Source organism: Crassostrea angulata, chromosome 10, assembly GCF_025612915.1.
Source record: "Crassostrea angulata isolate pt1a10 chromosome 10, ASM2561291v2, whole genome shotgun sequence".
Classification (NCBI taxonomy): domain Eukaryota; kingdom Metazoa; phylum Mollusca; class Bivalvia; order Ostreida; family Ostreidae; genus Magallana; species Magallana angulata.
The window spans coordinates 35196055-35213744 of record NC_069120.1 but is presented as its reverse complement, the minus strand read 5'-3'; the positions used below and the strand labels follow the sequence as shown (position 1 = coordinate 35213744).

The window sequence follows — 17690 nt, the reverse complement described above, 5'->3', positions numbered from 1 at the left end:
TGAGGGAGAATGGGCCAGTTATGCTGTTTATTAAGCAATAGATTAACTTTGACTACTCTGTTTGTGCTATGTGTATTGTGTAGTGTGTGATAAGATTAATAATAATGTTGGTATTGCACAATAGAATGTTGCGCAAGCTTTGTTAAAGTCAGTCGATGGGTTTAAAGCAGGTACAATATGTGCATGATATTTCATGTTTTTCATGATCTGTCAGAAACACAGATCAGTTTGCTTTAGCTTAGATTTATTTTGCATTATTTGTAGAGTACTGGGTGATATAGCAAACCAACTTGTGTGATGTTCAGCAGATAATTATATTACCTCATTCATTAATGTAGATTTTTGTTGTTGAATCTTCTTGCATATATTGAGTTACTAGTTGATTTTAGGAGGCATTTTCAAATGTGACGAATGAATCGGGGTTTGATTTTAAGATACTAAATGGTTATGAGGTATAAACCTTGCAGACATAACTCATTATTTATGCCTTTTATTAGACATTAGATGATCTTGCAACAACTGATTATTTGCTAGCATCTCTGCAAACTTACAGTGACCTGAAAATTGAAAAGCAAGAGAGTGCTGTGAACAGGTCATGTTTGACTTAGATATGTATTTTTTGGCTGGACTTTTTGCTCAAGATGACCAAGATACTGTTGTTAGCTTAACCCACTTTGTGGAAGTAGTGATAGCAGGATTGGTTGGCCTTTAACTGTTCTCCTAGGGTAGTCAGTAGCATGTGTAAATATTGAGATGAAGGTGTATACAATGTTGAAATTTAGGAAGCTTGTAAATGTGAAATTCTGATACATCTGATTTTGGGGATGAATTTCTTGGTTGTGTCTGTTTTGAAATTATGAGAGAGATAATGTATCTCCGTTTCTATCATGGAGAGGTTGAGTGTTGCAGCATTGATGAAATGTTTTCGTGTGGGATTCCATGACAGATTGTGTATAGTATTGCGCCGTTACATGTTGGTGCAGATAGATGGCTCTTTGCCAAGAGGGTAGTTAAACATGTCTTTTATACCATTGTTTTACTGACTTAGAATTCACACAGATTTATTATCATTCATCCCATTCGGAAGTGTAAAATAAGTGATATAAAAATTTGTTTAGTTTCATTTTGAAATGGAAAAGTAATTTGAAAAAATAGATTTTGCATGTCTGTACTTGACCCCTCTAAAACTGTAACATAGTAGATAGTAGAACATGTAACTTGAATATTTCTGTGTGTGATTAAATTATCTTATCCAGTGAGCTTTATGCAGAGTAGAAGAGTTGGGAAGTTGATCAATGTCTTTGTTAAAGGTGCAGGAAAACAATGTCTGGTAAATTGTGGCATGTCTGTATACAGTGCATATTGATCTGTTCTCAAATGATACATAAACCAATCCATACCAAGCAGGGCTGTCATTGCTGGTTGAATTCTAGCCTGGGCAGAATAATGGTAGGCTTATCCAAGAGAAATTAATGCTTGACAATGGGGAATTTGCCACACAATGTACATGCAGTTTCTGTACAATTGGTAATAGCTAAATGTAGAGGCATGGTACCTCAGACTGTCTTCGAACATGTAGGGCTTGTTTATGGTGACACATTTATGGAAGGCTCCTAGTGGCTCTCCTAAAGTACAGTTAGGTGCCAAGTCAGTGGTAGGCAGTCTGGAAGCTATTTGTCAAGGTCATGCCTCCCCCAAAGTGCTGTCATTTTGTTGCATTCCATAGATGTGTATTGATCTAGTACCTTGATCTACTTACCCAGATCTGATTAAAAAATCTCGCAGCCAGTCCTACACAATTGATTTTTGATAAACCCTCCTCAGTGTTGCCAGCTTTTTGTTCAGGGCTCAAATTACAAGTTATTGTGGATCTCCCCACTTCATTGAGCCACACATAAATCAAGACTATCAAATTTTGTTGTTTGTTTGTATTATTATTATATGTATTAATAATGATGATAAGACTCATAGATGATCATGTATTAAAAATGTTTAACCACTTGAATATATATCTTTATAATCTATTTAAGCCTTATGTTTGAAAGGGGAAAAAAGAGCATGCATATGTTTAGAGATTATTTATTATTAGAATTTAAATGGTTGGTTTAATGAAAAATACAAAGAATTGAATATATTTCATTTAGAGAATTCGTTTGAATGAGATTACTGTTGATTCCTCATATTTCTTCTTCAGAGAATTGACTGACTGACCTTGTTTCTTTCAGGTAAAATAAAATATACAGAAAAAGTGTATGATGCTTGCATGGAATCGTTTGATTGTTTACCCCTAGCAGCTTTAATGAATCAACAGTTTTTATGTGTCCATGGCGGGCTTTCACCAGAAATCCACAATTTAGATGATATTAGGAAAGTGAGTACAATGTGAAACAGCTGTAGTTGTTTGATGTTTGAGTAAAATGCATAGTAGAAGGTTAGCAACTGTCTGGCTCTCATTATCTTCTGTGCATGAATCTTCATTAGAGTCTCAGACTATAATATCTGATAACAAAACAGAAAATTTCCCACCAATATACTCTTTTTTCTTAACATGCCTGATTGACTGAATTTGCCAATGGCCATGCCGTCTGTCTAAAGAGCACTAACCTGTCTGCAGAACTTAAAAATCGGTAGCGATCATGTGTAGGTGTGTGATCAGGCATTGCCTTATCGTATGAATGCAGCTGAGGGCAAGTGAAATTGATGAGAAGACCAGCATGTTTAGCTTGTTGCGTGTTGAAAAGTAACAAAACGCAAGATATCTCTTCTCTCTCCTTGGATTACATATGAGCCAATGCATTTTGGCCTTTGTTCCTGGAAGTCAATTACCACGGTTACAATAGATTAGATACTGGAACTTAAAGAAGAGGGTGTTTACCTGTCCTATTTAGCTGTGCATCTCCTAAATACCAATGAATTATGTAATTGCATATAAATTCCATGTGTTTTCATCCTGTCTAACAGCCAGTGATTATTGCAGCTGCTGATATGCAATTTATTAGCTCACCTGATGAAGAAAGCTCTAATGATAGGAAATTGTTCCTCTGCATTAATTTTTCTTTTTTCAACTTTTCTAACATTGCATATCGTATCTTGTCACGATGCCTTAAGATTTCTTGAAATGCTGGCTGTTAAGAAATAATTTTCACTTAAAAGAGAAATACAACTTTTTGTGTTATTCTCCATTTCCATGAACAAAATTAGCTCTTCTAAATCCTAATCTGCTTTAGTTAATGATATATCAGTTTGTATGCAAGACAGTCATGTAGAAGTCTAAAACGTGTAAAATGACGTGAATATTCTTTTAGTTGTTAGTAGATGTTAAAGCTAAGGCTAATGATCTGCAAGATTATGTTAAAACAAGATATTGAGGGTTTTTTAGCTCACCGAGACGAAGTCAAGGAGAGCTTATGCTATACCCTCGGCGTCGGCGGTGGCGTCGGCGTCGGCGTCCGGACCTGGTTAAAGTTTTTGTTGCAGGTCCTGTATCTAAGCTATTACTTGTCCTATCTTCACCAAACTTGCATGGGTGATGCATCTGGACCTACTTATGGACTTGAAAGACTTGGATGCTGAATCTGGGTCCTAAATTTCAGATGCTGGAGGAGGTTAAGGTTGTTGGACCAGGTTAAAGTTTTTGTTGCAGGTGCCCTTTGATAGCAATATCTTAGTTACTGCTGGTCCGTACATCACCAAACTTGCATGGATGGTGTGCCTTATGATACTGATGCACCAGACAGGCTTGAGTGCTGAATCTGAGCTATAGGTTTCGGATGCTGGAGGAGGTTAAGGTTTTTGGAGCAGGTTAAAGTTTTTGTTGTGGGTGCCCATTGATAGCAATATCTAAGTTACTACTGGTCCTAACTTCACCAAACTTGTATGGATGATGCGTCTTATGATACTGATGCACCTGACAAGCTTGAATGCTGAATCTGAGCAATAGGTTTCGGATGCTGGAAGAGGTTAAGGTTTTTAGAGCTGGTTAAAGTTTTTGTTGCAGGTGCCCTCTGATGATTATATCTTAGTTACTACTGGTCCTTACTTCACCAAACTTGTATGGATGGTGCGTCTTATGATACTGATGCACCTGACAAGCTTGAATGCTGAATCTGAGCAATAGGTTTCGGATGCTGGAGGAGGTTAAGGTTTTAAGAGCTGGTTAAATAAAGTTTTTGAAACAGGTGCCCTCTGATGATGATATCTTAGTTACTACTTGTCCTTACTTCACCAGACTTCCATGGATGGTGTGTCTTATGATACTGATGCACCTGACAGGCTTGACTGCTGAGTCGGGTTTCGGATGCTGGATAAAGTTAAGTTTTTAGGAACAGGTCACATGTTTAATAGATGATAGTACTTTATCAAACTTGCATAGTTGATTTAACTGTAATATGAATGAATCGCAGAGGTAGCTTCAGATGCAGAGCTTGATCTCCATTATCAAGGATGCTAAAAAATAAATCTTAGTTATTACAGGTCCTAACTTCACCAAACTTGAATGGATGGTGTGTCTTATGATACAGATGCACCTGACAGGCATGGATGCTGAATCTGAGCCATAGGTTGCGGATGCTGGAGGAAGTTAAGGTTTTAATTGCTAGTGCCCTCTGATGATGATATCTTAGTTATTACTGGTCCAAACTTCACCAAACTTGCATGGATGATGCGTGTTATGATACCAATGCACCTGATGGGCTTGAATGCTGAATCTGAGCCATAGGTTTCGGATGCTGGATGAGGTTTAGTTTTTTGGAACAGGTCACATGTTTTATAGATGATAGCTTGCATAGTTGATTTAACTTTATTATAAATTAAATGCAGAGGTTGCTTTATATGCAGAGCCTGATCTCCATTATCAAGGATGCTAAAGAAATTTCCTACCTCACTCAAACCAGCTCGATAGATAGATGTGTTTGTTGATAAATGATATAACATGATTCCTATGATATAGTATTGTATGATATGAAACAATATTGTTTGAAATGATACAATATGAAATCATATGTTATATTATAAAAAGTTATACAATACGATATGATATTGTATCAATTTTTTGGCTATTTTATGATATGATATTGTATCATGATACCTTTATGTATAGTATTGTATATTATGATACAATATTGTATAATATTATATTGTATTTTTAATTTATTATTTTATCACATGATACAATTACATAAGATATTGCAAAATATTATATTGTATCCTATGATACAATATTGTATATTCTATAATATTGTATCTTACAATATTGTATAATATGGTATTGGTTTCAGTAATATAGAATTATATCACATGAAATTGTATTATATGATATTGTAATATTATATTATATTGTATCATACGATATTGTATGATATGATATTGGTTTATATGATATATTATCTTATCACATGAAATTGTATTATATGATATTGTAATATATATTATTGTGTCATATGATAATATGTATAATATGATAATGTATTTTATAATATTTTGCTTTATCACATAATATTGTATCATTTGATAAGATACAATGTTGGATCCAATTATATTGTATTATATGATATAATATCATATAATGTATCAAATATGTTTCAGTGTCATTCAATACAATATCATACTATATTATACAATATAATATGTTTCAATGTTATGATGTATTATGTAATATGATATTGTAATATAATACTATGTTGTATTATATTTTATGATATTGTATTATGTGATCAAATACAATAAGGTATAACACAATACAATGTCATATCATACATTACAATATCATATCTCATTATTGTTTATTACGGTATTTTATTGTTTTATATGATATATATTATAAATATGACATGATACAATATTTAATTTTATATCATTGTATTGATTAACATATGAACATATGATTATCATAAAAAAAATTTATCAGATGATATACGATATTTTGTCAAAACAGAATCCATGAATATCCAAGATCATAAAGTATGATTTTCATATAAAATGATAAAGGTGGTCTTATGAAGGTGATGTCTCATAATGGTGATGCTCCGTCTCGGTGAGCTTAGTAATCTATGATTACCTATGTTTTCTTTTTCCGCTTGGCAGTATTTTTCAAAAAAAAATCAGTGAGCATATCTCGTGCATATATTACTGACCTTGCAAGCCATTTCTTGGGAGAAAGGAGTACCCAGTCTCCTTATGACACATTGCAAGAGAAAGTGATTTTTTCTCACTCCTACACATCATCTTACAAATTGTTTGTTTCCAAATGATATGTTTTGAGAGCCAGCATCATGAATTTTTATTAAATCAATATTAGCATAGGTTAACTATTTGTTTTCATCTGCTTTGATTATTACTAATTTCAAAATAATTTGTTCAGTTAAGTTTATAACTATTATTTAAATGCCAATTTTTAAATTATATATACTTCTAAAAACAAGATTTGGCAGAAAAAGAAGAAAATATTATCTGACTATTTAATATTTGTATCTGTAATTATCATTGAACTTGTTTTGTCTGGTTTCAGTTGGATAGGTTTAAGGAACCACCAGCATTTGGTCCCATGTGTGATATATTATGGTCAGACCCCTTAGAAGACTTTGGATCAGAGAGGACATCAGAACATTTTACTCATAATAGTGTTAGAGGTTGCTCATATTTCTACAGGTAACTCTGGGTTTGTCAGGCTGTTAAGTCTGAATAATTGATTAGAGTTTGTGACACATCTGCATTGTCTAGCTCGGCTGATATTGATTTATCTGCACTTCCACTCATAGTTTTCTAACTGAGGCGATGCATTACTTTTCATGTATTTTTCATTGGTGTTCAGGATAATTCAGGGAAACCTTTTTTTTTCTCTTTCAGCTATGCAGCATGTTGTGATTTTTTGCAGCAAAATAATTTATTATCAATTATCAGAGCACACGAAGCACAGGATGCTGGGTAAGATTAGTACAACAATACCGATCGAAAGTGTACTGACAGTATATTTTAATTCAGCACAAATATAATAATAATTAAAAGACATCACATAGAAGGAGTCTATAGATTTGCTTGCAGATACAAGTCTGTTTGTTTCTTGAATGCATTTTCGTGATAATATAACTATTTTAACAAGAGCTTGGACTTAAGGTAGTTGTGTCAAACAGCAATGTGAGGTAGCCCTGTTTATTTCATTGCTGGCTACTCAGCCATGGCTCTTAAAAGTTAACAAGGTTTTTGTCTGGCTTTTGAGCCAAGACAATGCAATCGGTGTATATTTCGTTTAAAACCATCACCAATTTTTACTTGTTTTGACACAGAAATAGTTATGTCCTACTGAAAGTCCAGCGCCTTGTTTATTTGGTTCTAAAGAAATTTCCTAATAACAGTGAAATTTGAATTGTCCATGCATCTTTTCAGGTACCGAATGTACAGAAAAAGTCAAACAACTGGATTCCCCTCTCTAATTACAATATTTTCTGCACCAAATTACTTAGATGTTTATAATAATAAAGGTTAGTATATGCTTATTTTACAGGCTTATTTTTGTATGATAGTAGTTGCTTTTATACTGCAATGCTGTTGACATGAGGTTTTGAAATTTAATTTGATATTTCAGCTGCCATATTAAAGTATGAGAACAATGTGATGAATATCCGACAGTTCAACTGTTCCCCACACCCGTACTGGTTGCCAAACTTCATCGATGTTTTCACTTGGTCTCTACCATTTGTCGGAGAGAAAGGTCTTTCCCTTAAATTTATTTTTCCATGATCATAAAAAGGAACGTTGACATCAATATTCTGTGTTAATGCATGATTAATGTAAGAAGTCAACACTAGTATGCAGTAAAATTGTTTATTTTTTCTAGTGACGGAAATGCTAGTGAACGTGCTCAGCATCTGTTCTGATGATGAATTGATCAGAGATGAAGACGACACATTTGAAGGTACCATTTCAATAATTGTTTTTATTATCTTTTTTATTGATAAATATTTTGGGGCAAATGATGTAATTATCATACAACAGTGACTTTGGAATGTGTGTGTGTTTGGAATATTTTTATGGAATGATGAATGATAATTGCAGTTTTGTGCAACTTTAAGCATACTTTGAAAGATTATTTTAACCTTCAACTTTGAATACGCTATGTGGGGAAAGAACTTGAATTTTAAGGACAAAACTCTTTTTAGGGAGAGAGGGGAATCTGAATTTATATTTTATTTTTTGATCATGTTAAATTCTTTCTAGCCCAAAATCTTTTAAAAGGGAGATAATATTAGAAACTGTTCTCTTGCAATTAGAAGTGCAGTCGGAAGAATTAAAGGGGAAGTTGATAGGGAATATGGAAATGAAATTGTATTCATACTGCAATAGGGTTATTAATGATGTTATGTTTTTCACACAAATAGGATCCGATGAAGGTAAATCTACTTATAACAGTGCAATTTATGTAGTCAGAAGACAGTTAAAACTCGGATGAGTAAACATTGTGTATTGTGTAGATCTATCCTTGTGTTGTTGCATACTTTGGGAAATGTTAGCTGCACTTCATAGACCAAATTGTACTGTTTATTTGATACATTAGCCTTTGAATAATTGAAGTGACATTGTTCGGTTGGATTTGAAGTCACTATAATTATTATGTTTTTGTTTTTTCTTACTTGAAACATTTCATTTATCTGAAACCCAGATGATTGAAAGTTTGACCCAAACATCTTACTACCTAGTTTTCTTTTGACACAAATAATTCTTATTAATGCTGCATTTTCTTAACGTTGTTGTTTTTCTGTTATTAAACTTTCAAGGGGAGGGGATGAATGAAAATTGAATCACTTTTTCGTTCTTTTGAAAACTTATGATTATTTTTGTTGTGCCACTTTGTAAATATATATGTATACATGAATTTTAATTGCTTAACACAGATGCAGCATGGCTTGATATCTGAAGCACAAGCTTCCATAGTATAGGCACTTTGACATTTAATAAATTATAGCATCAAATTAAAGGGCCAGGCTTACGAACATATTTAAACATGATACACTTTACTTGAAAGTAATTTTGATTGTACAGATGCATCCTTGCTGCATGATGTACACTACTATAATCTGCTTCATTGTACAAACAAGTCCAAGCTTAGGTGATGGGTACTTTCAATAAGGAATTCAATTTGAATTGCATTAGGTCCATTTCACTTTGTCTTTAGTTTTAATACTCAAACGATTGGAAACAGTATATTTCATTCAAGAATCTTCTCTTTGCAATGATAAAGGAAAGCATATGTAAGTTAAAGAGTTGACATTATGAAATGTTAAGGAGAAAAATGGGAAAAATGGGGGGGGGGGTATCATAGACAGTTTTTAGCTGATATTTGATAATTCTCTCAAAAAATATTTGTCAAGTATGTTTTTGTATAGAATTTCTAAAAGCACTGTGTACTTGTACCATAAAGTAAATATTGGCTGTAATTTCTGTTTAATATTTTATCTAGTTATTTCAATCAAGTTGCAGATTGTATGAATTTGTTAAATATTTTTCATTTTCTTATAATTGCTTTTATTTAATAAATGGAATATTCAAATTTAATATTATTACTGTTAGGTATAAGTATCACTAAATACAAATGCAGAGATGATGGCATTTCCTTTTTCTATATAATATATCAAAATTCAATCTGCAACTTCTGTCAGACCAGTATGTCAATTTGAGGGAAAAGGGGAAGTGGGATGAGCTGAAAAGATGCATGGTTAACAATTATGCTGGTCTGACTAAGATTCTAAGTGTGTTATGCTGTTTTGTTGGTTCCCATGATATCCTTTGCATGTGTTTACTGTAGGACCACGTAATGGTAAGTCAGACATTGCAGACTGCGTGGTTAAAGCTTTGTGCCTTGTGTACATATTAACCATGCATTTGATGCTGTTGGCAACCATATGTAATCCTCTACTGAAGCTAGATGCAAAATACTGCTTGTAGTTTTTGCTTGAGTGCTTGGAACCCAGATTTTTTTAAAGTTATCCAGACATGGCCCACTGGTTTTTCAATAATAGATTTGTGTAACATTCTAGTTGACCCTAAAGACCAGGATAAAGAGGCAAGTAAGTGTCTCCAGCATGAGCAGCATCTCTGTATCATTGCCTGGTTGGTCCACTAAGGTGCTCCATCCCCCCAAAGGCTCTGCCCTCAATGACTTTTCAGTCCAAACCTCCAAGCGATTTGTTTTTTCTATCCTTTATACGAAGCTATCGTGCTTTGCAAAAATGGATTAAAATATCTTTGCATTGATAAGGATAAACTTTCCAAGATTTTAAGTATTTTTTATGTATTTAATTTAATATGCATTTTCTCAAACAGCAAGATATTTATTTCCATTTTGGCATGCTAGCTTTTAAAGCAATAAGTTATAACAACAAATTTTATACTTATTAAGTCGTCTTCACTACTAAAAGAGGTGGAGCATCAAAGGAAAAGTTGTTGTGCTTACTACAGAACTTGTAAGACTATATTCAGAGAACCAAATTGTGTTGCTCTTTGGTTTAACTTACACCACATATTGCGGTTTTATTCGTTCAGCACAAACAAGTGGCAGGCATTTTCTGTAACTGATCTAACGTATGTGCTTTAAGGTTGCTCAGTGATGTGATCAGAGGAAAGCTCATTTATACATATGTCTGCAGTCATTGTTTTGCCTATCTGTTAAAATAATGTTTAAAGACACTAAAAACACCATTTGCAGTTCTAATTCTTGTGTATTAGTTGTAGAGCATAAATGTCCTAAAAAGTGGTCCATTGTGGTCATTAACATTGCTCTGATGCTGTAAGTGCACTACTTGGCTTAAAGATGAATTGTTTTGCAGTTATATTCTATATATGTATATCTATGGGAAAATATCTTGCCATATATCCAAAATTTTATAAACATCGCAAACCTTTCCTTTTAACCAAAATTATTTATATGTTAAATTTTTGCTTCTGTAATAGGAAATTTTAATATAAAATGAGGCTAGTTTTGTATACATCGTTTAGAAAGTTTTAGCCAGATGTTCCTAACAAGTTGGTGCCAAAAATTATTCATCAATATGTCTTATTCTAGGTGATATGTTTTAAAGTAAAATGTTTTTACTATGAGAAGTCTTTTTTTCAAGTCATCCATCCCCTTTATAGATAACAATGTCTTCCCTTTATACTTTCCTATTATATTTACACTTCTTCTTACCTAAAACATAACACATTTTTCTGCACATATTTGGAACCACCCTTTTAAATGTTGAACTATAATGGTGTGTTTTTTTTTTCACTCCTAAAAATTTTAATGAAGGCTGTCTGCCTCTAAAATTTGAGTCATGTTGATTTGAGGAGTGTAGTTAAGGTAAAATAGAGACAAATGTCAAAAGATATTTCCTTCAAGATGGCTTTATCTCCTTATTCCCATACATTTTTTTGTCTTTATACAAGTTAATGAGAAACATTAAATATTTGTTTTCATTGGTAAGATTAATTTTCTTTTGAGTAATTAAAAATTTTCCACTAGTGTAGTTTTATGATTGCCATGATTTTCCAGGAGGTACTATTGCCGCCAGGAAAGAGGTGATCCGTAACAAAATTCGAGCCATTGGAAAAATGGCTCGGGTGTTCACTGTGCTCAGGTAGGTCACGTGTGCTGTTCTGTTTGGCTGGGTTTGTTCATGAGTGTGTGTTTGCTTTTGTTACAGATGGTGCAGTGGCAGCCAGGAAAGAAGTGATAAGGAACAAAATCCGGGCCATAGGGAAAATGGCACGTGTCTTCACTGTTCTGAGGTACGTGACCAGGCCAGACAATCAAGTCTATGTCAACAAAAGGGAAATCTGGCTTCCTCTGCCACTCTCTGTCTTTGTAAACAAACAAGTGCTTTTCATTAATCCTTTACCAGTGTAAAAACTGATCTCTCCTGCCCACTGCAGTCACCACTTTTTAAGCATACAGTTACATGTGTTTGCTTTATGAATTTGACTGTTTCAGGTTATATCTCTAACAATACTAGTACTTGCTTGATTTGAATCACAGCAATTTGCACTTTTGTTTTAAATGAAACAGACTGACACCCATTACAGCTAGATATAAAACCATGCAAAATAAGTGTTTTATTGATTTAAAACAATGAGCAAGTTGGTGAAGGTGTTTAAGGTATCAAATGGTATGATGTCATTTCTTAATGTGTAATCTGCCTAATTTGCATGAACCTAAACAAATTAATATTGCCCTTTTTTACTTAACCTTAAACACATGACATGTTTGTCACCCCACTCTGCTATAGCTCCTATAAATATATTGAAAAACGTAGTAAAAATATCAAAATTTATTGTATATTCTCTGGCTCTGTTTTTATTTAAATAAGATATATTGCTTTAATTAAAGATGAGATGAGTTCATCAATTTTAAAATAATTGATAAATGATGAATTGATGGTAAGCGTCAAATAAAAGGTAATAGTGAGAGTAATGTGCATAGCAAAGACAAAGTATAAAGAAATAGGATCTCGTGCTTTGTGATGGTACATGTATATGATTTTATTAAATTAGAGCCCAGGGAGGATTGGAAAAAAGTCATATACCATCACAATAGATTTTTTTATCACATGTTTTAATAATGTTTTTGCAAAATTTTTTAATTCTTTACATGATGTTATCACAGTATAATGAGCTAAACATCGATTTAATAACTGTAACATTATTCTAACAGCATCCAAATATAAAAGAGGATGTTTTTCTTACATTATGAAATGATTTTAGTAGACTTTGTTTCTGCTCATCTTTATTATCCCTAAATAGTCTCATTTTGAAAAGCTAATTGTAAATAACTGGTTAGCAAATGAGAAAATTAAAAAAAATATTTGCAAAGTTCTAGTATTGGGATACTTTGAAGATACAAAAATTGAGTTTAAACACATGTACCTATTACAAGATATTTTTGTAACTTAAGTTGCCTGTTTGCTTTCAAATTCATCATAGATGTTGAGATTTTCTGTGGACATATTTCAGAGAGGAAAGTGAGAGTGTCCTGCAGTTGAAGGGACTGACTCCCAATGGACTCCTCCCTCTCGGGGCCTTGTCTGGTGGAAAAGAAACGTTATCCACAGGTAGTACAATTCAATTTCAGAAAAATTTCAATACTTTATTTCTATTTGATAAGTAATGTGAATTTAAAGAAAATAGCTTCTAGTTACTCGCTGAAAATAGTCAGTTACAATGCCAGTAGCCAAAATCTTTATCGCAAATCTTACACGGGTGTATTCACTGCGAGTGATAAACTGATGCGTTGAGTGACGACACTATCGGGATTGCGAGTTCCAGTTATATAAACAAGCATTTTCATTGGCCGTTTTAGTACCCGCCCACCCATACCTGCTGACGTGGTATTTGTGTCGTTTCTGCAATAATTGACTAAGAGTTCTCACAATAATCGCATCTTCTTTTTTTGTGTAAACAATTGTCAAAAACACGCTGTTAAGACAGGTTCAATCCCCAATTCATTTTTAAATATAATACATACTTCATCGAAAAATTCAAATCCTTTTAGCTGTTAAACGCATCAATTTAAGATGAGGCTATATTTATTTTGTTGTAGCTTATTCCAAAGAATTCACAACAGATACTGCATTAAATATTACATAGCCTATATTGCATTTTGTTGAACTTTGACTGATTAATATGACACACTTAGAACTACAAGTGTGCATGTGTTTTCAAACATACCAAAAAATTGAATTTTACGGCATGTAAACGTGTTCAATTTTGGACTGATCTGTGATCAACGTTATTTTGTAACTCACTTAGTCTGTATAAACATTCATTTTATTATATGTTCTTCGATATTAATCACACAATATTTACTTCTGATGTTGACACTGACACGCTAATCGACCTCGGATTGTTTAATTCACGTGCAGATCGAGTCGCAATTTTACAGTTTTCAATGAATATAAACAAACCACACTTCTTCATTTTGCGGAGCTGTTGACGGTGTTTCAAGGATTTCAATACTTATTTATTGTAAATAAAACAGTGAAGACATATGCTGTAAAACGTCTAATGGATTTCACGGCGTGTCAACCCGAATTTTCCCGTGGATCTACATTTTGCAACAAGTTTTTTATGAGGAAAAACAGTTAAACGCATGCGATTTTCAATATATACAGTATATGGTACATTATTAACGGTAACGTAAACTTTATTTGTTCACTAAACAGTTTCTGGCGATTTTTTTTCACAATGAACTGAATGACATTATTCGATAAGCGAAGTACAATCTTATTCTGTGACTGATAATCTATATGTGCCGATCCCTGCTTTTAAGGAACTTTTTCTTTTTCTTTTCATTAATATTTTACACATGTATGTGAACATCTCCCCGTTTGTTATTAAATAACTCTGTACGTAAATTTTTAACTTGCTAGTACAACTTTATGAGATGTTTTCTTTCTCCGACATATCTTTCCACGTGTTAGCATCATGTTCTCAACATGCATTTGATAAATGGGCGGGTCTATATAAATGCACCAATCAGAATCTTTATTTCAAATCACAATTGAAATACACACCGATTAGAAAGTGTCATCACTCAACGCAATGCTACATCGGTCGTAGCGAATACTTTCATGTAAGATTTGCGATAAAAAGGTTGCTTTTGATTTAAGCCTCACTTCAACAAAAAGAATATATTGTGGAAAAGTTAGATTGGGATCACAATTGACATTGAATCCCCTGCAAGTTAAAATTGATAAAAGTATTGTCATTTAGTTGTCAGTTTCTGTTACTCTTTATGTTGATGTTTTTTGGTAACTTGGTTTAATGTTTTCTGGTTTATCTGTAGCATTGAGTGGATTTTCACCAACTCATAAAATCAGTGGGTTTGAGGAAGCGAAATGCTTGGACAAGATGAATGAAAGAAGGCCTCCACAGAAAGATGCTCTAAACAATTCCACAAGATAAGGAAAAACGTGAGAGATGATGAGCTGGTCTCCTCATAGGCAATATATGGGACTGCACACCTAACACTCACTGGTCATGTGCAGTCTTACTTGTTTTGTCATTTCGGCTGTCCAACAACAGCGGAAGGGAAAAAGAATTTTATCTAGCATGCTACCAGTTCTCATGATTTTCCATTTCGTAATATTTGCTGACAATTCACTTTGCCGGATTTCTACAGAGTTTATGCATTTGCTCACTCATCTTTATCTGTTAATGAGTATACTTAAAGGACAGGCTTTGGATATTTCTCAGCGATAGTGCAAGAGTTGTTTTCATTCTAGTCATTGATAGTGTAGAAATTAAAGTGTTTTTTCAGCAAGGCCAGCTGATTCTTTAGTGTGTGCAGACGATGACCTGGTTGCATACGAAATGTCAATGGACGTAGAAGGCAGCACAGCTTTCAGAAGGAAATGTAATGAAAATGAACTGCACCAATAAACAGGATTTTATAAATGCACAGTGTTTAAGTGAAAGTGCATTGGGCATGATCAGAAGTTGTGCATTACCCAGCTTTGAACACACTTTAGGAAACTTACTTGAGGACTTCACTATTTGTGATGCAGGATATACATAAAATCACAACAAAAACACGCTGCAGAAAACGAGGAGATTGATGAAATCTGTTATATTTCACATGGAATAGGAATCAATTCAAAAGATCTGTGCTGAATGAACAAATGCAATTGATATGTGTTATACTCTCTCTATATAAAGCACCCCTTAGGTTAATAGGGAGATGCTTTTACTGTATGGATTGTTCATGTTTGTTAACATTCTGGCGTTGATCTGTACTTATATATTATATACATATAAGTGTCAAATTTTTAAATGGTGTGTTTTCTCAACAACAACAAAAAAAAAATTATTCCCCAATGTTCTTGTATCTAATATACTAGTCCCATTAAATTATTATTTTCCCCTTATTCCACATGAATGTAGCTTTTGTGTCTGATACTATTGACATTTTTGGTCATAAGCTTTGACTGTAGTGCTCTAAAAGAAGTGTGAGAGAAATCCAATTTTTTTCCAGTTCTGTAATGGTAAAGTGGTTTGCCATGTGGTGGCCACACCTTAAATAAACATGGATGACTTAGCTGTAAAAAGATCATTCACTTCCAATGGGCTGATAATTTCAGAACTACTTGGACTTTAATGTGTTAATGACTGATATGTGCTACAAATGATAATATTGCATGCATTGGTTAAAAAAACAAAATCATTATTTTGACTCTCAAGAAATATGCAATAGAAGAAAAGAAATCTTTACGAAATTAATGTTAAGATCATGATACAAATTTGAATTTTAAACTTTTTTGATTGTGAGGGTAATGTAATTATTTTTTTTTTATAAGGTTTGCATATAGCATGTGTTGTAAAATTCTATTTTGAATTAACTAAACATCAGCAGTCACAGTTGCTTCTAGTCAATAAACTTGTTATATCGTGTATAATAACAACCAGTACATCTGTGTTGTGTGGTTGGTAACTATAAATGCAGCTGGTCAAGTTGGATCCATAAAATTGTAAGAAAGAAAAACAAGACCCTCCTAAGAAAGAACTTGCAGCTGAAAAAAAAAATGTTAGAAATAGCTTTGTGTCAGTCATGTAATTTCATGGCAGGCTCTCTTATTGTACATAACTTCCAGAATTGGAAAGAAATATGAGAACTGTATGTCTTGAGAGTTTCATTCTGGTTTGTTGTTGATGTTTTGAAATCCCCCCCCCCCTTTTCCCTTCTTACATTTTTTCCCCCATGTAAATGCTATGTTAAAGCAATGAACAGAAGTGTATTTTGCCGATATTTTTTCATTATTATGAATGTCATTCCGATTTTCAATATACTAATGATGAAACCTTATTCAGGGCTCATAGTAGAGGCTGTCTTAGCTCACAGTGCAATTTGTGTTCTTGTGATGAGTGACCTTGTTGCATCTTACTAATGTAACTTGTTATTAATATATTGTAGACTTGTTCTTAGCCTTTTTGGCGCTAAACTTCAGTTGTTATTCCTCCGTTATATCACCTTTAACAGTGGATATTTTCCCCCCTATTTGATGTGCATTACTCCTTTTAAGACTATCGTAGTTTCTGGTTTTCAACGTGTTTAAATTTAGAAGAAAACAGCAAATTTCTGAAGTGTGCTATATACTGGGTACTTTAAAAGTGAAAATTAAAAGAGAGCCAGATATTTGAAAATAAGATATAATTAGGAAAATTAGCATCCTTAATGAGATGGGTATTCTTTGAATTAAGGAATGCATCAAGGTTGTTTAAGTAATTTACTAGAATATTGACAGAGTGAAAGGATTTTTTTTTTCATTATTTATTTTTTTAGTATTGTCATATTCCCGGTATATGCACAGAAAGAAAGAGAATGATAGTATGTTGTATATCTGCAGTTTGTTGTAACTAAATTTTCATGTTATCAAATTTTAAATTCTTAATTAGGGAATGTGTTTTCCATTCAAACTTACATTTATTAGTGTACTTTCTGAATATTGCAGTTGTGCAGCAGATTGCTCACAACAAGAAAATGGTTCTATGCCATTTAACAGTAATACCTTTGATGTTGAATTCTTAATTGTGTTTTACAATTCTCTGCAATTTAAACAGTTTTGACAACTTTTAGGTGTTGTCTTTAGATGTCTGGAAACTGGTGTTGTTCTTCAAACCATTTTCTCTACCAACAACATTTTTATACTTAATAAATAATTACTACAAAA

At 33.1% G+C, this 17690-nt stretch overlaps 1 protein-coding gene across 5 annotated transcripts in view; it reads left to right on the top strand.

Moving 5' to 3' along the window:
- LOC128164979 (protein phosphatase 3 catalytic subunit alpha-like) overlaps positions 1-17690 on the top strand; it is a 20886-nt gene extending 3196 nt beyond the window's left edge. Inside the window, exons 5-14 of one of the 5 annotated variants that reach the window (XR_008241011.1) lie at positions 2226-2371; positions 6506-6645; positions 6844-6921; positions 7381-7475; positions 7580-7705; positions 7832-7909; positions 8373-8384; positions 9797-11606; positions 12979-13076; positions 14810-14837. Coding sequence is in view for 2 of the 5 variants with exons in the window: in XM_052829112.1 (XP_052685072.1) it covers positions 2226-2371; positions 6506-6645; positions 6844-6921; positions 7381-7475; positions 7580-7705; positions 7832-7909; positions 8373-8384; positions 11673-11757; positions 12979-13076; positions 14810-14928 (977 nt within the window). In the remaining 3 variants the exon portion in view is untranslated. Of the gene's footprint in view, positions 1-2225; positions 2372-6505; positions 6646-6843; positions 6922-7380; positions 7476-7579; positions 7706-7831; positions 7910-8372; positions 8385-9796; positions 11758-12978; positions 13077-14809 lie in introns of those variants that run through there. The other 4 variants (XM_052829112.1, XR_008241010.1, XM_052829113.1 and 1 more) reach the window with 4 other exon arrangements.